Raw genomic sequence first — 27,451 nt, forward strand, 5'->3', positions numbered from 1 at the left:
AGGTAGGGTTTGAATATGAATCCATGCCAGACCCATGCTGGAGAACAACAGTTACAGGTAAGTAACTTGTTCCTTCTCCAGCATGGGGTCTAGCATGGATTCACATGCTAATACAAGAATACATAACAGTACACACATGCACAACCACTGGAGGTGGCAAGGCTCAACATTAAGCATTTCAACAAGCCAACATTAAGCATCTCTTACCTCCTCACCAGGCTCGCCTTCAAGCGAAGAGGTTGCGCAGCACTGCTTGTCTGACTCTGGACTCCTCCCTGGAATCCTGGGCGACGCAGTAGAATCTCGTGAAGGTGTGCGTCGACCTCCACGTAGCTGCCCTTCGGATGTCTAGCTGGGGCACGCCAGACAGGCCGTAGTTGCAGCGGTCGCTCTGTTCGAGTGGGCTCCTGGACGGCCAGGCAACGGTCAGTTTGCCAACCGATGACAGTGCATGATGCAGCCGGAGAGCCATCTAGAAATGCAAGCCTCGGAGATGGCCTTCCCTTGGTTCACAGGGCCAAAGTTTACAAACAACTGTGATGTCTTCCGAAAGCACTTTGTGCGGTCCACGTAGAACTTCAGCGCTCTAGCCACATCCAGCGAGCGCAAAGTCCTCTCAGCCGACGATGAAGGTGACAGGAAGAAAACGGGCAACACCAAGGGCTCGTTGAGGTGGAAGTCCGACGGTACCTTGGGCATGAAGGAGGGGTGCATCCTCAGCACTATCCTCGTCTGGTGGAATGTCAGGTACGGCGGTTTACAGGAGAGGGCCTGGAGCCCTCCCACTCGTCGTGCGGAGCCGATGGCCACAAGAAACGCCGTCTTCCACGATAGGAATTTCAGGGGTGCCGAATGGCGGACCCATGAGCCTGGTCAGGACCAGGTTGAGCTCCCGCGCCGGGGCCGGAGCCTTCACCGGCAGGAACGAGCAGAACAGTCCTTTCATGAACTCCTTCACCAGTCGGTGGGAACACAACGATGACCGCCCCAGAGTTCTGGTGTAGCGGGAGATAGCCGCCAGATGAATTTTGATGGAGGCATGTGCCAGCCCTGCCTTGGCCAGCGACAGCAGGTACGGCAGCACTTGAGGGGCCGTTGATCTTCTGTGCGCGGCACCAGACAGAGAACCTCTTCCACTTAAGTCTGTAGCACTTTAGAGTCGACGATGCTCTGGCCTTGGCAAGTACCTCCTTGCATTCCGCCGGGATTTGGTAGCCTCCGAACTCTAGTGCTGCAGGAGCCAGGCCTGCAGGTTCAGCGATCCTGGGTTGTGATGCAGGATCGTGCCTCCCTCCATGGCGAGAAGATTGTGTCCGCCGGAAACTTGACTGGAGGGGACGCTGTCATGTCCAGGAACCACATCTGCCTCGGCCACGCCGGTGCAACGAGAATCATCCTGCACCGGGTCCGAGTTGACTGATGAGTCGCAGTAGAAGCGGCAATGGTGGGAATGCATAGAGGAACAGTCCGTCCCAGGGGAAGGAGAATGCGTCCCCCATGCTCCCCCCGCTGGGGAAACCTGCTGGCGAGCCTCCGGCACTTGGTGTTTGTCGCCGTCACAACAGATTGATCTGGGGACTGCCCCACCGTCGGAATAGAATATCTACTTGATCCTTCCGAAGCTCCCACTCGTGGCAAGAGCGCAGCTCCCTGCTGAGTGATTCGGCGACGGTATTCTTCACTCCTGCCAGGTGAAAGGGTACCAGGAACATCCCCTGGGCGACGGCCCAGCACCACAGATCCTGCGCTTCCTTGGATAGAGCTGGAGATCTGGTGCCCCCCCACCCTGCTCCGGATGTAGAACATTGTGGTGGTGTTGTCAGTGAAGACCCGAACCACCTTGTCCTTGAGGGACAGAAGGAAGGACCCGAGGGACAGAAGGAAGGACCCGAGGGCCCAGAACACGGGCCGGAGCTCCAGGACGTTTATGTGCAGTGATCTCTCCTCCGGGAGCCAAAGGCCTCTTGCGTGGAGATCTCCGGTGTGTGCACCTCGGCCCTCCGGGGAGGCGTCCGTCGTCACCATTTCCTGATGCGCTGGGGTCTGGAAGTCCGTACCTGCCGCGAGATGTGCGCGGGTGCCCAACCACCGGATCGCTTGACGGAAAGTCTTGTTGAGGGAGATCATGTCTTCGAAGCTTCCCGCCACTTGCATCCAATGAGGAACTCCTGCAGTGGCCGCATCCGCAACCTGCACAGATGCGCAAGGTAGATGCAGGATGACATCATGAAGGGACTTGATGGACCTCAGCCTGGCTACTTCCATGGTCAACAGCCGTTGCACCTTGCCCAGGATGGCCTTTATCCTCTCCTCCGATGGTGCAGCTAGCCGCGCCACCGTGTTGAACCTGGCCCCTAGGAATAGGGCGTCCTGCAATGGCACCAAACAGGACCTCGCAAAGTTGATTGAGAACTCCAGTTCCGTGAGCAGGCGTACGGTCCTCGCTGTGTGGTCGACGGCGAGCTCCCTTGACTTCGCTCGGATGAGCCAATCGTCCAGATGGGGGTAGACATGGATCCCGTGCAGACGCAGCCGCACCACCACCGGCGCACAGCACTTGGTGAAGACCCTTGGCGCCGACTTCAAACCAAAGGGCAGTGACTTGAACTGGTAAAACCGCCCCTGATCCGTGAATCGTAGAAACCTTCGATGTCCTTTGTGTATGGGAATGTGGAAGTATGCACCCTCCAGGTCCAGCGACGACAGGAAGTCCCCTTCTTCCAGCTATCCCAGCATGTGCTGAAGGGTGACAATCTGGAATTTTTGGGATTTTATGTACCTGTTGAGGCGGCGGAGGTCCAGCATAGGCCGCCAGCTGCCGGTCTTCTTTCGGACGAGGAAGTACCGCGAGTATACTCCAGAGCCCCGGAGCCTCTTCGGGAAGAGTTCTATCGCGCTCTTTGCCAGCATCGCTCGTACCTCCAGAAGTAGTTGTGGGATGTGGGTTTCTTTCCTGGCCACCGGTGGAAAGTCTGGGCACTTCCTTTGGAACTCCAGAGTGTGTCCGTGGGCCAGGGCATCCAGCACCCAACGGTCGGTGGAGATAGAGTCCCACATGCTGATTAATTTTGCCAGCTGACTTCCCACCGAGGTGCTCGGGTGGGGGCCCGACGTCACTGCCGGTTCAGTCCTGCTTGGGCTCCTTGGCGATGATGTCCACCGGCCTTGTTGCGGCATCTGTAGGCTTCTTGTGACAAGGAACGGGCCGCCTGGCGGTATGACAAAGAGCTGCCGCCGAATCCTTTGGAGGCATCTTGGGACTTGCCTCCGGAGGTCCGAAAGGATGGTTGTCACAGATGTAGCGTGCCCAGGGGACGGGCAGTCTCGGTGTCAGCTTTGATGGCCTGCAGTGATTCGTCCACTGCCTTGCCGAACAGATTGTTCCCATTGAAGGGCATGTCCAGTACCCTGGGCTGCACGTCCTGACAGATGTCGGTGGCCCTGAGCCAATCGCGCCAGCGAAGGCAAACGCTGTTGCCCATCTGGCAAAATCCGGTGTCGGCGATGTCCGTGGCTACCGTGATCCGAAGCCACCTCGCCCTCCTGCAGGATTTCAAGGGCCTCCGCTCTCTTCTCATCTGGGAGGAAGTCCAGGAGGGGGGCGATTTTAAACCACAGCTCCCTATCGTAGCGGGCCAAGATAGCAAGAGTGTTGGCCATCTTAATCGTAGTCGCTGCCGACGAGATGACCCAGACGTCCCATGGCGTCCAGCTTCTTCCCCTCGCCATCCGGCGAGGAAGTGAAGTCGATGTTGTCTCCCCTCCGCTTGCCTGGAGGGCTCCCCGATGTTCCAGGCACCGCCGGATCGTCTGCCGGCGGTAAGGGCAGCCTTGTCGTTCTCTCTATGCACAAGGTGCGCAGTACCAGCCAGATGTCTTCCGACCTGTCGGGCGGTGTAGGCCTCGGTTGAGACGGGAGTATCGGTCGAGGCTTCTCCAATTCCTCTTCAACCTGCTGCTCCTCATCGGCTCCACCCTCGCTCTCTACGTCCGCCTCGTCAGGATCCTTCCCGCAGGCCCTGGCCTCCTCGAACTTCTTGTCCAGGGCAGCCTTGATGAGAGATAGCTCATCCTCGGAGAAGGTATCCGAGTCCATTAGGACTACCTTGCCCCCCCTCCTGTGTCTGGTGCTTCACGGGGCTCATTTCGATCGTTTGGAAAGACTATTCCCTCCGGGATGGCAGGGAAACTCTAGGCCTGGAGGCTGTCTCCACTGGGGTCACCTCTGCGGGCTTCGCCAGGACGCTACGACTCCCTCAAGCGAGGCCGGGTGAATCTGGGCCTTCAAGACCTTAGGCGCGTCGGAGGCCTTCACTGTGGGGGGGAGGGTCACTGCCTCGCTCCCCCATGGCCTTCTCCTGAAGCTTGCCCGGGTTTTCCAACTTCCTTTTCACCGAGCCGGAACGTTGGCTCGTGGTCGACGGCGTGGGTGACATTGCGCCTGGCCTGGAAGCCAAGGAGCCTGAACCAACGGTGCTCCCAGTGCCCACGGACTCGCAGTGCTTTTCCTTCTGTTGGGCCCCTGTCGCCGGAACGCCCTCAAAGGTCTTAGAAGACCGCTCAGACTTTTTCTCACCTGCTGCCGGGCTCTTCGCCTCCAGCCAGTCAGCGAGTCGTTTCAGACGGTCCTTCATGGTCTGGTCGGACATGTTCTAACAGAACGCTCAGTTCTCCTCCACATGCGACTTGTCGGAGTGCAGGCAGTAGAGACACCAAGAGTACTCATCCTCCTTGAAGACGTTCTGTAGTCCACATCCTGGGCAGTTCCTGAACAGCTTGGATCCAATGGGCGTCGAGTCTCCTTTGTCCTGAGCCATGAACACGTGGGATAGGCCTCAAAGATCTTCCGGAATCCTCCAAGAAGTGAGATTCGAAGAAATATCGCCCTTGAGGGGCGTACAAAATTCTAAAACGGGTCCCCGTTAATCGGAAGATGGAGCTTGAGGCTCAAATTTGACTGAAAAATGAGAGTAAACTCTTTGAAAAAACGCAACATGCAGTAAAAGCTCCAGAGCTAAGCACGAGGACTCCCAACACTTGAACGTGCAGTAAAAATCTGAAGATGGCTGGAGGGACTTGGGTAGATGGCAGTCATTGGCTGGGGGAAGTATGACCCAGAGACCAGTGATTGGTTATTAGTAGAAAGACAGTTCAGAAACTAAACTGATTTTTTCATTACCGAGGATTCCCAGCCTGACGACGCAGAATATTCATGAGCATGTGAATCCATGCCAGACCCCATTCTGGAGAAGGGCCCCTTTTAATGTTAAAAAAACAGAGCATCTGTCAAAATCGGGTATCCAGTCAATCATCGTGCATAATTCCTGAAATAATTTCGACTATGGGGAGGAATTTTTCCCCCGATTGCTCACCCTGATTGCTCAGGTCATGACTCCTACCCAGGTTTTTTAACAGGGGATATATTGGGTTGGTCTTTGCCTTCAACATCAAGGAAACTCTACGTATCAGAAGTTATTTCAGAGACGATAGCCCCAACTCAAGCCGGACATGTTCAATTGGGGTAGGGCTGGATAACCCCAAAACAACTTTCCACAAGCGAGAATCCACTCCAAACACAAAATCGAAACTAAGCCCCCAATACAACAACTTCAACATAGACAACTCAACCATCTCCGTATCATCCTCTGCCAAGACTCTAGGTGTTCACATTGATGCAAATCTATCGATGAACAAACAAGTCAGCGCCATAGCCTCTGCCATCAGCGTTCAGCACCAAACTGATCAATGCCATTAAACCCTACTTATCCACCCCCAACCGCTTGGCCATAGCTAGAGCAACTATAGGAGCCAAACTGGATTATTGCAACGCCCTTCTAGCTGGCACCTCCGCCAAAAACATTCACAGACTGCAAACCACACAAAACAATGCCCTCAGAGCCGCCATGAGCATCCCTAGAAGAGACCATATATCCCACGCCAGACGTGAAGCACGGTGGCTCCAGGTCAAAGACCGTATTACTCTGAAAATCCTCACCATCACTCACAGGTGCATCAACAAAACCGCTCAGCATACCTATCTGAAGCAATATCAAGGACCACATCCACTCGCCTCACCAGAGCTCAGTACACCAACCAGCTACACATACCACGCATAAAGAGAGCCACAGCGGGAGGTCTAGGCTTCTCCTATATTGCACCGAAGCTCTGGAACTCACTCCCTGCCAACCTTAGAGCTGAAACTTCCATCTCTGTCTTCCGCAACAACCTCAAGGCCACTCTCCTCAACTAGCAAGTGGAGGACTGCCTCCTCTTCTTCTACCATGTATATTGTAATATAACACAAATGTAATATAACTATATTGTAACCTGTATATATACTGCTAATGACTATGTAACTAAGAAACTAAGCTTTGTACTGTAACAAGTGCCACAATGTCCTCGGGCTGTTGTATAAATACGAATAAAACAAAAACAAAACAAACTCCGTCTAGCCATTTTAGATCTTTCATACACAATGCTTCCAATCCGTACAAAACATTTGGGCATAGCCATTGTTTATTACCCAACAAAACTCCTTGTAGTGAGAACTGGGCATGATCGGACACAAATTGCCTAACCATTAATGTAATCTGGCTAGCCCATCTTACCTTGGACGCCATTATTGCCGCATAACCTCAGGCTTTTTCGATTTTGTGCTGCAACTATGTCATCCCTTTAACAAAGTTTTATCAGTGAATTTCAAAGGTGTACTATTAGAGCAACTTAACCACAATATCTCCGACAGGTTTTTCCACTGAATTAAAGTACATAAACATATACCCCTTATCTGAAGGGCTGTGAGTGTATCGGACACCGACTCCCTAAAAATACTCAAAAAACAAAAAGAAGTACAAATACTCCAAATCAAAAAGTAGTAAAGATGCAGATTCTTGTGCCCCTGATTTCACCCTTGCAGCGCCATGGATATGTTTGGACTAGTAGTGCTTGCAGTACAGGACGAAACTACTATTATAACTGCCAAATCGGAAAAAGTAAAACATGCATCTTAACCCCTTAAGTGCCAAGGACGAGCTATCTCGTCCGTGGCATTACTTTCCTGTTGCCAAGGATGAGATAGCTCGTCCTTTTTTGCACAAAATTGAAATCCAAACCCCGGGCTATGTGAGGAGGAAGTTCCTCCTCACAGCCCGGGGGTTGGATTTCTTTCAGTTTCACGTCGGCAAAGTCAATTTCACCAAGGCAGCCCCCAAGGCAGCCATTTTCGGCTGCCGCAGTGAAATGAAAAGGTGATTCTCCACCTTTCTCCCCCTCGATCTGCAGCACTATTGTGCCATTCAGATCGAGGGAGGTGTTGTTGGAAAGGGGAGACTCTCCCCTTTCCAACAACACCTTTTTTGAAGCAATGCTGTGTACGGATCGGCACAGAGCACTCGACCCGCGCAGAGCAATGCCACTAGACCACCAGGGATCTGCTTGTGAAGTGGGGGGGGGGGTTTGAGGGGGCTGCTTACTATGTAAGCGCCCATCTCCCCCCCAGGCCTCCAAAGAATGGGGCGGCACATATTGCCCCCTTGCCCCCTCTGGGGGCAGATGGGTTATCATCTGCCCCTAGGGAAGGGGCTAAAAAATAAAATATTAAAAAATGATTTGGGGGGGGAGAATCCCACTAGACCACCAGGCTTTTTGTATGATGAAGGGGGGATGCCCCTCCACCCCAAATGGATGGGGGGGGGATTCTCATGTAGTCCTCCCAGCGGGCAGATTGCTAGTGCAATCTTGCAATCTGCCCCTAGGAAAAGGCAAATGTGGTTTTAATGGGGGGTGATTGTCAGTAGACCACCAGGGATGACTTCAAAGGGGGGCTGTGATCGGAGAGTAGTAGTGTTTTTTGTTTTGTTTACAGCTTTTTCTATGCGAGCAGCTGCAATGTTATGCGAGTACTGTTTTTTTATTATTCTATGGTTAGGGCCCATTGTCAGTGGGGTGGGTGGGTGGGACTGGGGCTAGATTGTTGGTGGTGTGAGTGAGCTGTCTGGAGAGGTATTTTGGTGGCCTGAGACACAATTTCAGGATCAGGCCACAGATTGCCAGCATAACACTGGTGTTAACCTGGGAGCGGCTGTCTGCCATGTGGGTTGACTGTCCACAAGCCCAGGCTGCACCTCTGGCTGTGCTGCGTTACAGATGTCACCTCCGGGGAGGCATTAGGATCCCGTTAGGGCTTCCCGGAACTGCTGCTGGATTTCGGGACGGTCGACCCACATTGGAGACAAGACGCCCAAGACCGGAGGCATCACCTCTGACTATCCTGAAGCGCTGGCTGGGCTGCGTTACAGAATTTCCCTTGGGGGAGGGAAGGGGACCCTGCCAGGGCTCCCTGGAGCTGGCACTGTGCTTGTAGACGGTACACCCACATGGAAAACGGATGCCCAGGGACAGGGACATCCCCTCCAACCGTCCTAGAGTTCTAGCTGGGCTGCATTACAGCTTTTCCCTTCAGGGGAAGTATTGGCACACTGCCAGGGCTCCCTGGTGGGGAAAAGCTGTAACAGACCTTATAGGGCCAATCTTGTCCATCACAAACATTTTTCTCTGCTCGTTTTTTTGTCTACTTTTCAGAAATGTGTGCCTTTCTGTCTTCCCATTCAGTTTTCCTACCCTTCCTCTTCCATTCTGTCCACACATGTCCAATTGGAAAAAAAGGCCAAAATCACCTACCTCTCACAAAACGGCTGGCAACCATATCAAAATATGTTTTTTTGGTTTCCACTCAACCTGTTCTTGAAAGCCTGGAAAATGCTGTATTCAACACATCAAACCATTTGTTCCTAGCTCTTACAAGGAACAAAACCACAGGCTTCTTTGTACATCATTTTATTGGTATTTTCTGAAAAAAACCTAAATGGTCTCCCTTTTGTTATTTTCTCTCACCCCCCCTACAGCAAACTAGGATTCCTTGGTGGCGTTATGACCACCTACATGTAGGGGGAAAAAAAGGGCCAAATTTGGCCAAGATATCTCCTGTAACAAAAAAGGTATACAAGGGATTGAGTATATACATACCAAAATCACCAGAAAAAGGCCTTGGCACTAGGGGGGGGGGGGGGTGAGGGGTGAGCCATGGCAGTTAAGGGGTTAATGTGCAAAGAATTAACAAAAACATTTTTCAGTTCAAACTTATTTTTATTCGCTTATAAAATACTCTCATTGGGAATTGGATTTCATTTTTACTCCCTAAACAATCATTTTACTGACAACTTTAAAAGATAAGAGTCAAATACTCCCATTCCAAATCTTAATGGGGCACTGCACTCCTTTATATGCACACTAAAACCAACCAGCAGCCATTATCCCTTGACAAGTCAGCCAATGATCCACACCACTCTGCTCTATGATCGATGTTTAAAGATTGCCATAGACAGCATTTGTAGAAGATGTATAGGCTGTGGCAGAAAGACATCCATTAGAAACCAATGACTTTACACCAAGAGCCAAATAGAATGAACACAAAACTATTCTTCACAGAAAATCATAAAAATGCATCCTCAAGATGAAACAATGGTGAAGAATTCAGTGACAACGTTCTAAGAGTGCATTACATAGGATATGTGAACCAAGAAAACGTAAATGATCACTCACCATAAGACAATCCGACTGGGGGAGGAGCGGATGCATTCATGTCACCAATCTGCATTCCTACCATCTGGCTGGTTAGTTGCTGTGTACTAGTTGGTGCGGGACCACATGGCTGAAGTGAAGCTGGCTGTGATGACATGCCAGTCTGCATATACGAATGAGATACAGCGGGCCTGTTTTTTTTTTAAAAAAAAAAATGTATTTTAATCATTCACTTCTTAATACTCATCACCTGAATACTAATGAAAGGGCTCCCTGCGTTTAATTTCTCAAGTATAGCTTAGTGACAACACAGATGCTCATAAGAAAAGATACACAATTCATTAACGGTTGGTTTAGAAGTAGGAATGGGGAAGTGATAACAGTGTAAGAGCCTGCACAAAGATTATGCGGTAAAAGTGGTGGTAATGAAATTACCAACACTTTTACCCACAGCCGAATCAGGGGCTGGCGGTAATTCCACCGGCGTGAAATAGCGCCTACATCAGGTGGAATTAGCATCCGCACTAATTCCACCAGTGGAATTACTGCCAAGATGCAAAATGGTATTTCTGCAGCATCACAAGTTGAAATACTGCCGAAAATGGGTGGCAATTCCCCCAAAAACTAAAAGGTGGAGGTAAATGCGTACAGTTGAAGTCACAGGTACACCCAATCCACTAAGAAAGTACGTAAGGCCTGCATCTGACCGAAACGCTTCACAACACCATTCTGCCAATCGCAAACTGGGACATGCAGCACCTCCTGCTACACATTGAGCTGCAGAGGCAGGAACCGCAGTAAACGGCACATGGCGCAGAAGGGAAACAACGCCATGCAATGCGTGAACTCAATCCCCGGATTAGGCTCTCAACCTGGCATTGACTGATGCCCAGCTCATTACCCTGTACGCGCTGGTACGGTCAATATGAAGATTTGGCATGCTGCACTCGACATATGGGTGTGAGTCCCAGAATTGCCTTTGCTATTTTATAAACGTCTTCTACTGCATCTACTTCTTCAGCACTACTTCCTTCGACTTCAATGGGTCCTTGACCCATCTATAGTCTCAAGAAGCTTCCTTAATTTCATATGGGTTCCAGACCCCTCTCTCAGGTTTGTCTTGTAGCTCAGCACCTTGTTTGCATGCTTCCTTAGACTTCAATGGGTCCATGGCCAGACAGTACTCTTTGGGGTCTCCCTCTGCGTACATTTCCACTTGGTCCATGGGGGTCCCAGTCCTCAGCAACACAGCTAAGCTTCTGTGGTTTCCCCTGGGCTCTCCCGTCTTCCTTCAGCGGCTCCCTAGCTGATCCCTTCCACTGAGGGAATCTCCTGTTTCTCCAAGACCCTTGCAGACTGCTGGTGGTCCAGGGATTCCCAGTGAGAGATTTTCCAGCTTCCCTCAGTTCCCAACAGGCGGCTGGGGATCAAGGCTCCCCCCCCCACCCCCTCTCTCTGGGTATTGCTGTGGTCTACAGTTTCTTTTCCAGCACAGGATTCCTGCTCCTTGCTCCTCCAGGGAAGGCTTGACAACACTTCCTAGTTTCCCGACTCTATTTCCACTCTCAATGGTCCAATCAGAAACCAGTAACCACTAGACTGTTCCTTGTGGTTCTAAAGTGTAACCATCATGCTTCCTGCACATCTCCCTCATCATAGTACTGATCCTTGAACTCCCATAGGAGTCATTAGGGATCTTCCTCGTCACAGTACTGACAAAGGGATCTTCACTTCGGTAACTCCTATTCTCCTCGTCCCAGTACTTTTTAGGGTAATGGCAGGGTGACCACAACTCATGAGCTTATTAGGCAGGGGATTGCGCTCAACTTCGCAGGAGGGGTTCTAGGGTCAGGTAAAGGGCGGGGATAGTGCTTTATTGCGCATCTGCTTCCTTCTCAGGGTACCATCCAAGAAAGGGGTTCATCCGCCTATCAGAGTGACGACACCTTGCGCTTGGTCACACCTATGTGATTTCCTGACCTGGCAAGGCAGGAAGAAGGGCAAACTACAATATGGCCAAACGAACAAGCGAAAATCTTAGGGCACAAGCCAAGTTTAGTAGCGATTCACAGTAAACACGAATGGGCACACTACAAATAACATAAAAATGGCAAAAATAGATCAGCTGCCACCAGTTTGTCTTTAGGCACATATACAGGTAATCAGAAATCCGAAGCGTAAAAGGCTAGGGTGACACAAAAGTAACCATTGCACTGCAAAGTCAGGAAATCCCATAGAAGGGCATGCACTTGCCCGGGAAAGCTGCTGCTTTCACAGGCTAGTCCAGCATGTGTACGTGTGTGGCCCAGGAAGTGGGTGGGACTGTCAAGTCCCATTCCACATCTGTGGTGCTAGAGTTTAGGTGTGGGAGCACAAGTGAAACCAATAGTTGTCCCTGATTGCTCAACTACTGGCTGTTTGAATGGTGGAGAAAAAGGTCACTCACTCCAGGATAAAAATTAAAAAGTCCAGCAAAAGAGCTGGGGGTCTCTAAGGTTGAAGGGAATTAGCACAGAAATGAGAATTCGCCCTAAGACAGTGCAATAATCGAGTCCTGTTTGAGGACCACCCAAGGCTCACCAGAGCGGCTCCACAGAGTGGCTGAGTTCTGCAGCTGCCGCTCGCTGTCTCGGATAGGAGCGGGGTGAGAGACTCTCTCATGGTCGGTAGGCGATGCAATCAGTGCAGCTAGAGTGAAAAGCGTAGTGCTGCCAACGTTACCTGCTAGTGGGGCGGTAAACATCACTCTGCACTCTCCCTCACAGCTCTTATAACTAGCTATTATACTCAGTAGTGGGGAGGGCTGTTCCCTGCTGTTTTGGCTGTTGGAGGCTGCAGCCGGGAGAAAGCAGGTTAAACCTGTGAACAGCCTGTTGCAGTTCTTTGCTCCGATTGTTACTTCAAACTCTGCATAATATCTCACAATGGTCCTGAGCCGCTCTCCTTTTGTGCGAGAGACGGTCTGTTAACTACTGCCCCAGAGAAGCCCTTAGCCCTCAGTTTATGGATGACATGCATTACTCACCGTAATAGCATTTCTGATGATTGTATCTGCTTAGATTCACATGCTGTGCATATGGTCCGACATCCAGTGGTAACCGCAGAGTATTGCATCTTGTCTTTCGAGTATCGAAAGGGGACGGTGGCATAGGCATGTCTGTAACACTATCCCTACCGTGACGTTTAGTGTACCCAAAATCCCTCACGCACCGAGGTCCCTCCGAATGCATTTTTTCTGCCATGGGTAAGCCCAAGGCTTATCATGAGTGAGTACATAAAAGAGAGAAAGTAGTAAGACGTCTATGTTCCTTCTACCTGAGCGGGGAGGAAGGGTGGGCGCATGTAAATCCAAGCAGATACAATCATCAGAAATGCAAGTACGGTGAGTAATGCTTGTCTACTGATGCTTTTTAATCTGCTTAGAATCACATGCTGTGCATAGACTAGCGAGCAGTACCAGGAGTTGGAGGTGGGTTGTGAGAAGGAACAGTAGTGAAAAGATGTCTTAGTACTGCTTGTCCCACCTGAGAATCATTCCTAGAATGATTGTCTAGGCAATAGTGTTTTGTAAAGGTGTGTACAGAACTCCAGGTTGTCGCTTTGCAAATGGACTCTAGGGGAACGTGTCCAATGAATGCTAAGGAAGTCCCAGTGCCTCGAGAAGAATGTGCTCTAGGCTTGAAGGGCAGTTCTCTCTTAGCAAGAGAGAAACAAAGTGATGCATTGGACTATCCACCTTGAGATAGCCGGCTTCGAGACAGGATCCCCTTCTCTGCCAGCTGCCACTGAAACGAAAAATTGGTTTGTTTTCCTCAGTGGTTTTGTTCTTTCCAGGTAAAACATGACTGCCCTGCGCACATCTAACATTTGTAGGCTTCTTTCGGCCATGTTAGAGGGGTTCTGGAAGAAAGTGGGCAGTTCTATTGACTGGTTCACGTGGAACTTGGAAAAAAATGTAGGCGCAAATCGAGGGTGATTGTGCAGAAGCACCTCATCTCTGAACAGTAACAAAAGGGTCTAGTACTGAAAGGGCCTGTAGTTCACTAACCCTTCTAATAGAAGTGATAGCCACTAGGTAGTCTGTTTTACAGGTAAGGTTTTTTAGACTTGCCTTGTGCAGAGGCTCAAAGGGGGATCCCATGAGTCTAGTCAGAACCACATTTAAGTCCCATCCGGGAGCTGGGATAGAAATGGGGGGGATGAATCCTTTTAACCCCTTCCATGAAAGCCTTGATAACTGGTATCTTCCACCACGGCATCTTTTGCTGTGACGTAGTGTAGGCTGAGAGAGCAGCTAAGTGAACCTTTAGGGAATTCAAAACCAGGCCTGAATCCAGTAAGTGGGTCAGGTACAACTACAATGCGAGTAGGAGAGCAGTCAATAGTCAATGGGATGGACGCCCTCGGCATTAAACCAGATAAAGCGTTTCAGTTTACTGGAATAGCAATATCGGGTGTTTGGTTTTCACGCTTCCATGAGTATGTCCATACATCTCTGAGGGAGTTGAAGGTGTCCGAACTCTAGGACCTCAGGAGCCAGGCCACTAAATTCAGAGTTTGCGGGCATGGGTGCAGTGTTTCTCCCCTGTCCTGAGATAACCTGTTGTACGGGCAGGGCAGTTTCATAGGAGGGGAGAGAGAAATCTCCATCAGATAAAGAGAACCAGGGTTGCGGGCCCACATGGGGCCACCAATATCATGGTGACTGGTTCCTTGTTGAGTAAGGGAGTCGGGGGAAAGCATAAACAAATGTCCCTGACCATGCTATCCAGGGTCTGTTCCCCTTTGAGCGGTTCGGTGGGTACCTGGAGGCTTAATCTTGGCATTGAGCGTTCTCCAGAGTTGCAAACAAGTCAATTTCTGGTAAACCCCACTCTGCGAAAACATTGGAGACAATGTCTTTATGTAGTCGCCATTTGTACTCTACAGGCAGAGGGAAATCTCTTTCGGAGCAGGTCTGCCAGAAGATTGGGTTCCCCTGGAACGTGTTGGGACAACAGGAACATCCTGTGTTTGAGAGCCCATATCCAAATGTTTTGGGGCAGCTTGGCTAGCCCTGGAGAGTGTGCGCTCCCTTGCTTGTTCAGGTAGTACATGGCTGTGGTGCCGTCTGTCAAGATCAGGACTGTCTTCGCCTGCAACTGTGTCTGAAAGGCTTTCAGTGCTTTGAATACCGCTGACAGCTCAAACAGATTTATGTGGTTGGACGCTAATTGAGGGGACCACACGCCATGTTACCGTCTGCTGAAGATGAGTCGGTCGCGAGAGTGGCTTCTACTGCAGGGGTGGTGAAGGTTTTCCCCTTCAAGAGGTTTTCCTTCGACCACCACTGCAGAGAGAGAACAAGGGCTGGCGAGACCACTACCAGATCTTCTCATTGACCGCTGGCCTGGCACCACTGGCTGTTGAGCCACTCTTGCATGTGACACATGAGCAGACGCACGTGAGGAACTAAGTAAATGCCGGACGCCATCATTCCTAACAGTCGCATGGCCTTGCGTACCGTCACTTGCCGATTGAGAACAAACCGAGGGATCTGAAACAGCATGTTTAGAACCCTCTCGTTGGAGGGGAAGACTAGGCAGTCTTTTGTCCGAATTAGAGCCCCTAGAAACTGTTTGACTAGGGTCTAGGCTGGATTTCTTCTCGTTGATGGAGAATCCAAGACTGAATAAGAGGTCTATTGTCTTGTGAGTGTTGAATAGGCATGTTTCGTAGGACGCCCCTGTTATGAGCCCGTCGTCGAGGTAAGGATAACCCGGGATGGATAGTCTGCGCAGGTGTGCTGACGTTACTGCCAGTACCTTTGTAAATACCCTCGGTGCCGAGGCAATACCGAAGGGGAGTACTTTGAACTGATAGTGCTTGTCCTCTATCATGAACCTTAGGTATTTTCTGTGCGCTGGCAACATTGAAATATGAAAGTATGCATGTTTCATGTCCAGTGTTGCCATGTAATCCCTCCGTTTCAACAGCGGGATTACTTCCTGTAAAGTGGCCATACAAAACTTTTGAGGATTGAAAAACGTGTTCGCTGGGCGCAGATCTAGCACGGGCGCATGGTGAGATCCTTTTTGGGTACAAGGAAGTACATTGAATAAATATCCTTGTTTACCTGTAGAATAGGGATGACTTCCATGGCATCCTTTCCTAGAAGGGTCTGCACCACTTACAGTAGTATTTGCAGGTGCTCCAGCGTCAGGCGTCTTGATCTTGGCGGTCTGAATTGGGGTGGTCAGGCAAATTCTATACAGTACCCATGGGCGACCGTCTTGAGTGCCCACTGGTCTGTTAGCCCCTCCCATGCAGTAAGGATAGATGTTAAACGCCTCCCGACCGGGGTTGAATGGGAGGGTGTTAGGAAAGATTTCGTAATTGTAGGTAATTTTCCTTCCATGTGGCAACCCCTAAACTTTTTGCTGTTGTTTTTCACCTTGTTCTCGACTTTGCCAGAGAAGTGCAGCCTTCTGCCGCAATCCTCTGGGCTTTCGCTCCATTCTTACGGGGAAACTGACATGCCCTTAAGACAGTCAGTACCGGGAAACGCTGTTTTCCGTAGTTTCTTTTATCATGTTGCGGCTTTCGTGCAACATGACACAAGAGGGCACTGTAAGCTAAGTTACTGCTCTCTTGGGTCTCTAGCCTTCTACAGGCCCTAGATACTCTTTCAGGATTGTAACTGATCGGTGCAAGTGATTCACGACGGGAATGGTGGCAGCGATCGTTTGTGTTTTGAGCTCCTTTTGGCGTTTTAAGCGCGTTTCTCGCGCTTAGCCCAAAATGGTGGCCTGGCTCCCAAAATGGCCAGACCACGAGGCTCCTTTGTCCTGTCCGCTGACCGTCTTGCTCCCTTCACCTTCCCCAGGTCGAGCCGACCCGGGGCCTTCCTTATTTGGGCATGTACTTTCCCGCGAAACACGGATGCTTTCGCGGGCTTCTACATGCCTGGTGTGTGCCTCCAGGATGTGGGCTGGGATGTCTGGTCCCAATACACATCCTGGGTGCCAGAGAGTCTAGGGTGGTGTGAATGCCTGGGACCACCGTGGTCCACGATAGGTCCACGAATGGTGTGAGTGTTGATGAGCGGATCTCCCATTGGGTCCCCTCCGTTTTGGCGCGAAGGGAACCGTGGATAAGAGGGGGCTGGAAACACCACTACCATGTCGATCTCCTGAGTTCTCACGAACGAAGGAATACAGGAGCCAAGTATCCTGCAACCAAGAGGCTGAACCGAGGAATCGCTGGTGACCCGCTGAAGGACTGCTCCTCTGCACTGCTGTCGCCTTGTGAAACCCTTTTCACCTTTGATCGAACCAGAAGGCCTGTACTGGTACTTCGACCCTTGGAATAGCGGGGACAGCTATTCTCGGCATCTTCACCATCTCCTGCTCGTAAGCCTTCGGAAGTGTCTCTGGGCCATCCAGCAGACTGACCAGCCTACACAGGAGTCTTGCTCTGTAACCGCCGCCAGGTTGTGTAGTATTCCGAGTCCTTGTCACTCTCACACGATTCGTACACTTGGCGTTCCCAGGTCTGAAGTGAGTAGTGTACATTTGGCTCGGATGCACACGGCCGCTCCGTTGCCCTGCTGTGGTAACAAACTGTGCGGGTTCCTTCGTTTGGGACGTCTTTTACTCAACTCTGCTGCTGCAGACTCAACACGACGACGAGACGTCCCCTGCTCTTCTGAACCTGCCAGCGACTGAAACTGACACCGAGAAGCCTGGGTCTGCTTGCATCGGGGACCAGTGAGTAGCATAGCTAGGAACTGGTCGCCCTCCTGCAGGAGCCCATAGCTTTTCCCCGCTGTGTCTAAACAGCACGCCTTTCTGCTTCTGCTTCTGCCCACAGTGAAGGCTGCGCTTGAGTGGCGGAACACTGTTCTTCTTCATTTGTGCACTAAACTGAACTGCCTGATTTCCCTCGAAGAGACTCCCCTTTTGCCCGTTGGCACCAGCGTGTGCAGGTACTGTACTTTTGAGCACAAGGCTCCACTCTTCGTAGGGCTCGGACTTCCTTTTAGTTAGGTGCCTCTGAAGGCGGACTGGGTCTAAGCATTATTTCGCACTGCCTGTTTTCCTTCCCTTTTAGGTGGACTACACATTTCGTGCATCTAACGCTCGAGACTTGTATTTGTATATATATTGTATTGGTATGGTATGTGTTGGTTTACTAGAGTTGTATTGTGATTTCTCGTTGCGGTCATTGTTTTAAAGGCCTTGGAATAAATGTGTATATATTTTTAATATAACACCTGTTTGGAGTAGTTTGTAGGTGTCCTTGCTTTGTGTGCTCATTGCGGGCTTTCAGTCAACCTCACCCCTCTTGAGACCTAGTCTTGACCGCCGCGATCGCTACCTTGATTGGTCTGGCTCGTCCAGAGGTTACCCTGTTCCAAGTAATTGGGTTGGTCTTCTGAACTTCTGCGCCACCAGGACAGAGTTCGGAAATCCGTCTTAACAGAGGGGACCTGGATCCACAGGTCATTTCTGACCAGAGCCTGGAGCACCTCTGGGGGTGGAACCTCGTCCTCTACCTTTCCCACGCCGCTGTCCTCTGGGTGGATAAGTGGCAGAGGTATTTGTTAGGGAGAATTCTCATTTCATGGCTAATTTCCCTTATCTATTGAGTCCCCCAGCAGCTTTGCTGGATTTGAAGGGTTTATTTCTTTTTACCTGCTAAGAGTGAGACTTTTTTTCCCACTCTTAGGCATTTTTGCTATGTGTGTTCTAGGCTATTTTTGTGTTTAATGCCTATGGGATCTTTTTTCTCACCCATAGGAACCATCTTTATGCACGTGTCACACAGCACCCTCCGTGCCGTGACACAGGGGTGTCGTAGCGACCCCCACACTGACTCCATACCCTGGGACTGACTACTGTCTCCCAGGGCATGTAGAGTCCCCATTGACTTTACTAGTCGATTTTTATGAACTTAAACAGTACACCCCATCTTAATATGGAAGTACTGGAAGGCGTTAATAGTTTTTACCCTATGTTCATTTTCGAGAGGGTACCTTAAAGTCCCCCTTTACAAAGTTTCTGGCTGGTGGCAGTGGTTACTACCTTTTATATTCGACCACAAATATTTCTCTATGGGATTTTCCCATTGTTCAAGGCTACCACTTTTACTGACAGCCTCTAACATACTGCCGGTTTATTTTATTATTAACTTTACTCCGGTTGGTTTTATTTGGCAGAACTTTGATAAAACTTCTTTCTCGAGTCTTGCTCCATTTTCCTAACCCAGGTTGGGGATCCTTTGTTTATCTTTTTGGCGGGCTTCTGCCAAGAAGCCCTCCTTTCGGCGCCACTGAATCTGGGGTGGGTCTGTTGTTTGGGCAGGGGATTGGAGGGGGGGGGTTTGGGAGTAGAACCCCCGGACAGAGTTGCCACCGCAACTCAGGTCGCACTCTAACCCGATAGGCTGGAGGGTCTCCCGCCAAGATGACCACTCCACTGTGTGAGTGACAGCTAGGCTGTATGAATGGGTCTCTTTCTGCATAAAAGCAGGGTACTGAGGACTGGAAGAGCAAAACGTCACCACTGGAAATACGGAACCGAAGGGAAGAGAAGCCAGAGACATCTTCAGCATCTACACCATCGGTGAAGCCCTGCCGGATCTCACCACTTTTTCTTCCACACGACGAGAGGAGATCTTCAGCGGAGGAGCCTCCTTCCCTTGAACTGGTGGGGTCAACCAGTTCACCCATCGCATCCTCGGACCTGCCTTGGTCGACTCGACAGTGCCCCGCACTTGAAGACCGGATAGCCAGGCAGCTATCGACCCGAACCACAATTAAAAGGAGCGTACCTTTTAAACTTCGTTTGGCAGCACCGCGGCTGGTTTCATCATTGGGTAGTGCAGCAACTCGAACCTTCCTCCACGACGAGAGCCTCTCTTCCCCTGTTGGACCCCTCGACCTGCAGGAACTACCAGGAACAACCGCCACCGCAGGAGCCATCTCTCAACGTTTAAGGTACATTGTTCCGCCAGGCCGCCCTTTCTCCGTGGTAGCCCTGAAGTTGTTTTAAATCTTTTAACTACTTGTGGGGTCGGCCGCCCTCTCTTAACATTGTCTTTCGCCTTGCATCTACCTCTTCAAAAGTTTTCTACTAAAGACTTGACTGCAGCTACAAGAACATTTTTGCTCCTAAGCCCTTGGTCCTGTACCACTGACTCTGGCCTATTGACTCTGGCTGATTTGTTAGATCTGCTCTCACTAGATTAGTTTTCAATGAGAAATGTGTTGATGCACCTTAATCTTCTAAACCCCTCTTCCTTCCTACTGTTTTAACTTGTGGAGTGCCATTTAGCTCAGTTTTCATTCACTTGTCTTTTGGTTAAAGTGTTACTGTGCATTACTTGTTCACAAAACTTCAGGGAAGTGTTGCTAGGGGGTGTCTGAAGATATTTCGGTTTAACTTGTACTTTTTACCTCCCTCTCGTTGAATTGGTAGAGTGCCATTTGTAGTAGGTTTCACTGTGCCATTTTGCTCAGTTTTCACTATACCGCATGTTAGGCAGAAACCTGTGCAGTTCCCTTAGGAACCACTGCAAAAAGTTAGACTACAGGAGTTAGCAGTAAACCCAATTGGTAGCAGTCTGTACCACCCAGATTTACCTGGTAGCTGTGGCTGAGCAGTCAGACTTCTCTCAAGAAGAGTTAAGCAGTATACAGAGCATACACAATAGGGCAGAAAAACACAGTAAAACAAGCAAACACTGACCAGAGCTTTGGTGTAAAAGATATATAATTATTTATTTAAAAACACATCTAAGAAAACACACTGGCACTAATATCAAGCAAGTTCAAAAACACAGTTACTAAAGTATATACACTCCCTTAAAAGATTATTAGACAAGTCTAAAGTAAAGCACCACTTATTTTCAGACAGCGGTGAGCGCTTAACGAAGATGGCACTCTAATAAATCGGTTTAAAAGGGAGAGAAAGGCAGAGCATAAATTGAAACAGATCCCAACACTTTCAGTAGAACACAACAAGATAGGAAGGCAGAATAAAACCATGAAGTTAGAGTTCAGAAAGCCGGACCCACTTTAAGAGGATCAGAACGAAATGTGTCCAAGGTCACACGGTTTAAAAGTGCATAAAAGTCTTGTAAAGGTTCAGAAAGAAGTTGGACGAACAGAAAGAGACCAGTTAGAAGGTCAAGTGACCAACCCAGTATAGAAGGCTAAGGAGTTACTGTCACCTTGTAGCAATCTGTGGAAAGGGAGGCCAGGAGGACACAGTACCTTGAAAGGGTGAGAACGCTCCAGCGGGGGCAGTTGTTCCTGGCAGCGGGTGCAAGTCGATGCTTCGTCCGGGGGAAGAGAAGATCTCGTTGTGGAGGAAAGCAGGAGGTCGTTGCACTGCCAGGGAAGAAACCAGCCGCGGAGTTGTCGGGTTAAAAGGTACGGTCCTGTGATTCGCGGTTCAGTGGTAAGTGGCTATCCGGTTGCCGGGGTGCTTGGCACGGGCAATTCGACCACTGGACGTCCTGGTAGGCGAAAAGAAGGCGAACTGGTTGTCCCCACCAGTTAAATGGGAAGAGACTCTCCTTGACGAAGATCTCCTCTGTCGTTGGGAAGTGGTGAGACGGTTCAGCAGGGCTCCACCAGTGGTGTCGTCGTTGCAGGTCGGCTCAGCTTCTCCCTCTTCGGATTTTCAGGTCCTGTGGCGACTTCTGAAATTCCAGTCCCCAAAGCCCTGCTTTTATGCAGAAAACCCCCATTCATTCAGCCTAGCTGTCAATCAAACATGCTAAGTGTTGAGCGGGGCGGCTCACCACTTGGGCCAATCACGCAAGAGTGCGACTTGAGTTGGCAAGGCAACTCAGTCCAAGGTGCCTAAACCCCCTCTCACACCCCCTGTGGTACCCAGACAGAGTGGCACCACTTTGGAGGGCTTCGGCGTAGAAGCCCGTCAAAAGTGGAACAAAGGGCTCGACTTTGGTTTGGAGTTATAGAGGCGAACACAAACGCCATTTTAAAACAGAGTTCTGGCAAAAAGACCCTACCGGTGAATTATTATTAAATAAACCGGCGGTATCTTTAACATTGCACCAAAAAGTGGTGCCTTTAAAATACATGGGAAAATCCCATAGGGAATATTCTTAAGGAATATTACACGTGGTAACCACTACCACCAGCCAGAAACTCGACGAGGGAGGGCTGCACAGTACCCCCTCGAAAAACAGACCCAGGGGCAATCGAATTACCCCCACCAGTACTTCCACATTATGATGGTTTGCACTGGTTCCGTTACTAAATTTGGGACTAGTAAAGCCAATGGTGACTTTACATGCCCTGGGAGACAGTAGTCAGTCCCAGGGTATGGAGTCTATGGTTGGGGGTCACTATGACACCCCTATGGTTACTGCACTAAGGGTGCTGTACAACACATAGTAAAAACACATGAGACCCTATGGAGTAAAAGACCCCATAGCTCATAAAACACAAACATTCAAAGGAACACCTCAAATCATGTCCAAGAGTGGGAGGAAAAGAGTCTCACTCTTGGCAGGAGAAAAAAACAAACTTCAGAAATCCAGCAAAGCTGCTGGGGGACTCACTAGGTTAGGAAATTCAACCTAAATAGAGAATTCTCCCTAACACCGCAAACTTGTCTACAATTGTATAGTGAGTTGTATATGCTTTTCTTTTGGCTAAAACTTAACTTACTTTATTAACTGTGATCTATGTGTTGACTTAGAAGTGTATAAAATAAATATATATTCTCTTTTTAAATACAAAACTTTGGTCAGTGTTTCCTTGCTCCATAGTACTGTACTACCTATTGTGTCAACCCTGAATACTGGTCATCTCCCTCTTGAGATAAGTCTGACTGCTCAGCCACAGCTACCAACTACATCTTTGTGGTACAGACTGATACCAAAGGGGATTTATGGCTCTCACCTGTAGTCCTAATCTGGGGTAGTGCTCCCTAAGGGAACTGCCCTGGATTCTGCCTAACAGTATTAGACCCTTGTCGCGAATTCCAGTTGTTTCCTGCATTATACTGTTTCTTGGAAAACCAAGATTGCCCACGAAAGGACCAGCGGGAGCCGCTCCCTCTCTGAGGAGAGGGTTTCTGGGTAACCTGTTGAAGGGACTTGAGTGTCTCATGCTCTGTCTTGGCTGTTTCAAGAGCATCATCCACTGCCTTGCCAAACAGGTTGGTCTCCTCAACGGGTTTGTTAATCAGTGCTGCTTGGGTCTCTTGCTTGAAACCGGAGTTCCTCAGCCATGCATGTCTCTTGAGCAAGGTACCTTGTGCCAGGGTTCTCACCGCTGTCTCGGCAGCGTCCAGAGTGTTTTTGAGCACATTCCAGTTCACCTGCTTGCTGAAACTATGGCACGCAACCTGGTCCTTGTAAGTTCTGGCACTTCATGAAGGCCTTCTTGCAGAAGGTTCCACTGGACATCTGCATAGCTGGCCAATAGCGAGGTGTTATTGACTATATGGTAAACGCAGCAGCAGTGGTGGTGGTGGTGGTTACCCTTTTCCCAAGTGCATAAAGTCTTTTGTTCTCCTTATCGAGTGGCGTTTCTCCTGTAGACAGGGGAACACTTGCCCGTTTTCTAGTAGTGGTAACCACTAATGAATCTGGGGTGGCATGACCCTTTATGTAGGCAGGCTCGGTCAGAGAAGGCCTAAACAGCTTCTCCACCCTAGGGTTCACCGTCCTGGTCTGGGCTGGCGTCAACAAAGAAGGTGCCAATCTCCTCTTGATTGAGTTCAACAAAGGGATGGCCTGGCTGGCCGGAGGTTTTTCTTTGAGTATATCCTCCATGAAATCAGAATCTGGTAAGTCCTCTTGAATGGTGATCTGAAAATGGTCAGCCGCCTTCTTCAAGACAGTGTTGAACGCCATCTGGTCGTCCACTGGGGAGGCTTGCCAAGCTGGAGTGGCGGGGGGGTGAAATCTATGCACAGGACATCGGGGTCGGTCCTGGGTGGGAGTAGGGAACATCCAGGGTTGAAGGCTGTCCTCCCAATTGTCCATAAAACTTGTCTGATCATCCACATCGTAGTTTTCCAGAAAGGTGCCATCTTCATCCTGATCATAAGTGTCCATAACATCATCATTTGTGAGGACACAAGTAAACTCCTCATGTGGCTCTTCCAATGTCCTTTGAAACTTGGATACAGGCGTAGAAGGAAAGTCTTCGAGGCCTCTTAGGAGCAAGGGTCTCAGAATAACAGACACATTTTTCTAATCTGGCCATACATCCCTCAAATTTCTCCCTGGTTCATGAGGATGAACCAGAGGGGCCCAGGGGAGTAAAGGGTTCATCTTCTTCCCTGTGACGTCGAGATTTTTCCCCTAATGTGCCTGACAAAAGGCACAGGACTCTTCACATAGTCCTGGCGCAGTTCGGGGTGCTTTGGTGTGTCCCTCGACACGTCTCTCAGCCCTTCTTTGTGCTTCGCTGCCTCCTCCGACCGCTCCTTCAGTCGGACTGCCGAAATAATCCTTGCAATGCTCTCGGTAATGGTCAGAGAATCTGGGCGCTCTACTGGCTAAACCGGAGGCTAAGCAGTGGATTTCAACGCCACCGGGACAACCGGAGGCTGAGCCATGGATTTTGATGCCCCCGGGTGAACCGGGGGTTGAGCGGTGGATTTCGCCACCCCCCGGGGCCTAAGCGGCGTCTGTGCGTCCTCCTGGAGCACCGCGACGTCCGTGTGTCTTAGTGTTAGCGCTCTTTACTTTGGTTGCGGGAAAGGCTGCCGATCAGAGGTTCCCATCTAATATTTTGATAGTTCTGTTGGAGCTTTGGTACACTTCGACAGTGCCGCCGAAGCAGAGCCTTGGGTTGTGCGTTTGGTGATAAGATCGTGTGCGCCCCTGTCGCCGGGTGTTTTCCCCATAGCGTGACTCGAGTCAGGCCTGTTCTGGTCGGGGAGGGGCGTCGTGGACTGAGACAGTCTGCCATTAGGTCAATCGCTTCCGACACGGAGGCCTGGTCATCGCTAGTTCCCCCATCACTTTCGGCGGTTGCAACAGCGGGGGAAAACATTCGGCTTGCGACATGCCGTAGGCCGGCCACCGCTTTAAGCAGCGCTCCTTAAGCGTCTTAGGGTGCAGGAGTCTAGAGGCCACGCAACTTGCTTCATTGTGGTCGAGGGGCAGACAATTGTTGCACTTAGCGTGCTCATCTTTCCAAGGATATTTGGCCCTGCACGAGGGACAGAATCTAAATGCCGTCTTTTCCACAGCGAAAGACAATTACAGCGATGACAAAACCCAGGGAACAAAGAGTGAAAGAGGAAAGGCATACTTGTAAATGATATATCCACCGTGACCCCACTCTCCCTACTGTGTAGGCCAGCCAGAAGGCCCGGCTACGTGGACGGCAGCGCCACCGGGATCAACAAGCGTCGAAAGTCAGCAGCAGTCTTCGGCATTCTTTCACAGGATTCAACAGTCGAAGTGACGTAATGGGAATAACGACAAAGTCGAAAATAATGACAATAACGATATCTCTATCTAAAAGCTCTGCATTAGGGTGGCCAGTAATCTGGGTGGAAAAAAAACAATCTGAGGGACCTCGGCGCGTGATTGATTTTGGCTACAATACACGTCAAGGTAGGGATAGTGTTACAGACATGCCTATGCCGACATCCCCTTTCGATCCTCGAAAGACAAGATGGAATACTCTGCGGTTACCATTGGATGTTGAATCATATGCACAGCATGTGATTCTAAGCAGATTAACACGCATCAGAAATTATGCTACAGTGAACATTGAATGCATGATGGTTGTAGAGTAAATGTAAGAAAGCCTGTGTGACCCACGGAACACAATGTTTGTCGCTGGCAGCTATTGGGTGTGGAAGGCTGAGATCTTGCCTCGCAACCCCAGCTGTCAGCGCTCGGGACCATTTTCTCCACATGGGCAGTAAGACTTTTGCAATCATTATGACCCTGACGCACAGGAGTCCGGCACCAGGAGGACAGGAAACTGTGCCTTAAATAGAAACTGTGCTTAGTCCAGCATAGCGGATGACACTGGATGATACAAGACTGAAGTGAAGGCTCAAGTATTGGCTGGATACAGTTCTGCAGTTCAGCAGCTTCGAGGCTGAAAAGGGTGTATACCCCCCCACCTGAGTTTAAGCTATACTGCTCATATCCTTTACTTTCACTTCTATATTCGGTTACACATCTTCTTGCACAACATTATGCCAAACTCTAAGCAGCACACCTGCCATCTATGCAGCCTAATGCAACGTAAAGGTAAATACCTTTGTACTAAACTACTTGGGCAGCGAGATTCCGTGCCCCCCCCGCCCGAAAAAGGATAAAAAGGGATCAACTGGGCTCTGATGATCCCACCCAACCTACGATAAAACTTTCCTGAAGACCAAGGCCTCAGAGATTTGGGGTGGGCCCCTCTTCACCTGATCGACACACCTAAAGAAACAGCAGCAGTGACCCGCAGAACCCAGTGATCAACGTTTCACATAGCTCTTTTACTCTCAACAATAATGGTTCTCTTTTTAATCATTGCCTAAATTGAAGATGAAATTCACTGGGCCTTGCTAAAGGAAACTAGAACAATACAATTGGCTCTAATCTCTCTGCCTCTCCTCACTTAGCGAATTTGCTTTCCTCCTCGGAGTTCTCAAGCGACAGCGACACAGGGGAGATCACACATCACGACTCTGCCCACCAGGGAAGATCTACTCCTTTCAAGGTCTGCACATTGGATGAATGCATCAGTTTGGAAGCTAAACTCGACGCCTTGTTCCTACTATGCTCAAACATAGCTGAGGAACAAAGGGGTTTGAAGTCCGTTTTGGGAAAAGTGGCGGAGGTGATTATTATTGGCAGTGCCAGTTGTAATGAAAGATGCGTGTCTACTGCTCTTCTGCCTCTGCAGGTGACCAGTAGCAAGACCTCAGATAAGCAGACTATGGTAAACCCAGACCTGCATACTTCTGACGCCGTTTGCTGTGGTATAGCGGCCACAAACTGCTTGAATTCTCCTTCCTTGCAACCCATGGCCATAAACTAACCATCAAATTCAAGTTGAGCCAGATGATGAACATTCTGGCACGGTCAGAGTGGCGGCAGAGTCTGCGGAGCAAGCATTGGAGGTCCTGCTTACTGAACAGTCCATGATGAACACTACCCCATTAGCCGAGTTTATTTGAAGAAACTAACAGGAAATAAATCCATAAAACTAGACTACCAACCACAAAACTATTCTGTGCCCTAAAGGAGGCTTACCGCCTAGATTGACTAAGCCTTCTACTACTAGCTCGGTTCCTACCATGGCTAGTTCTCATATGGTCACAAATGACATGAGCAATGGTGAAACAAGGAGGGTTTTTCTGCAGGGCCCTCTGGATAAATGGGTTGTCTCGAGGGACGGCCCTCTTGTGCCCCCCACAGTAGCTAGGAGACCTGCTGAAACCATGATACAAACCGCCAATACACCTATTGCACATTCTAATATGTTTATCTCCGAGCTACAGTTACGAATCCTTCCAGTTTCCCATTCATCGTCGATACTGGCACAGCACAAACATCTGGAGAACTTGGTAATTTATCTGAAGCTTGGTACAAACAAGTGGAATCCCTTAAAAAAAAAACATTGGGCTCACTTTTCCCCGATACTCCATGGTTTGCTGATATTAGACACATCAAGCTGATTGAAGTTTCTCTGACAGCTAGGAGTCCATTTTTAAACCTAACATGGTTTCTGGAATTATTACATACATTCCTGATCTTTGTACGATATCCACCACAGACATGGTGCATCTAGAATTGCCACTACTGACCAGCATGCCATTTGGGTGATAGCATCCTTCATCTCACCTATTGTCATAGAGCAAATCTGTAAACGATATCCGGT

The 27,451-nt window shown here is 49.7% G+C and overlaps 1 protein-coding gene across 3 annotated transcripts in view; it reads right to left on the reverse strand.

Moving 5' to 3' along the window:
- Window positions 1-27,451, reverse strand: part of SEC24C (SEC24 homolog C, COPII coat complex component) — a 1,750,167-nt gene that overhangs the window by 1,475,118 nt on the left and 247,598 nt on the right. For all 3 annotated transcript variants that reach the window (XM_069610689.1, XM_069610688.1, XM_069610687.1), the window contains one exon: window positions 9,601-9,770. In XM_069610689.1, the coding sequence (XP_069466790.1) occupies window positions 9,601-9,770 (170 nt within the window). The remainder of the gene's footprint in view (window positions 1-9,600; window positions 9,771-27,451) is intronic.

The sequence above is a fragment of the Ambystoma mexicanum genome, chromosome 8 (genome assembly GCF_040938575.1).
Source record: "Ambystoma mexicanum isolate Mex_15411 chromosome 8, UKY_AmexF1_1, whole genome shotgun sequence".
Taxonomy (NCBI): domain Eukaryota; kingdom Metazoa; phylum Chordata; class Amphibia; order Caudata; family Ambystomatidae; genus Ambystoma; species Ambystoma mexicanum.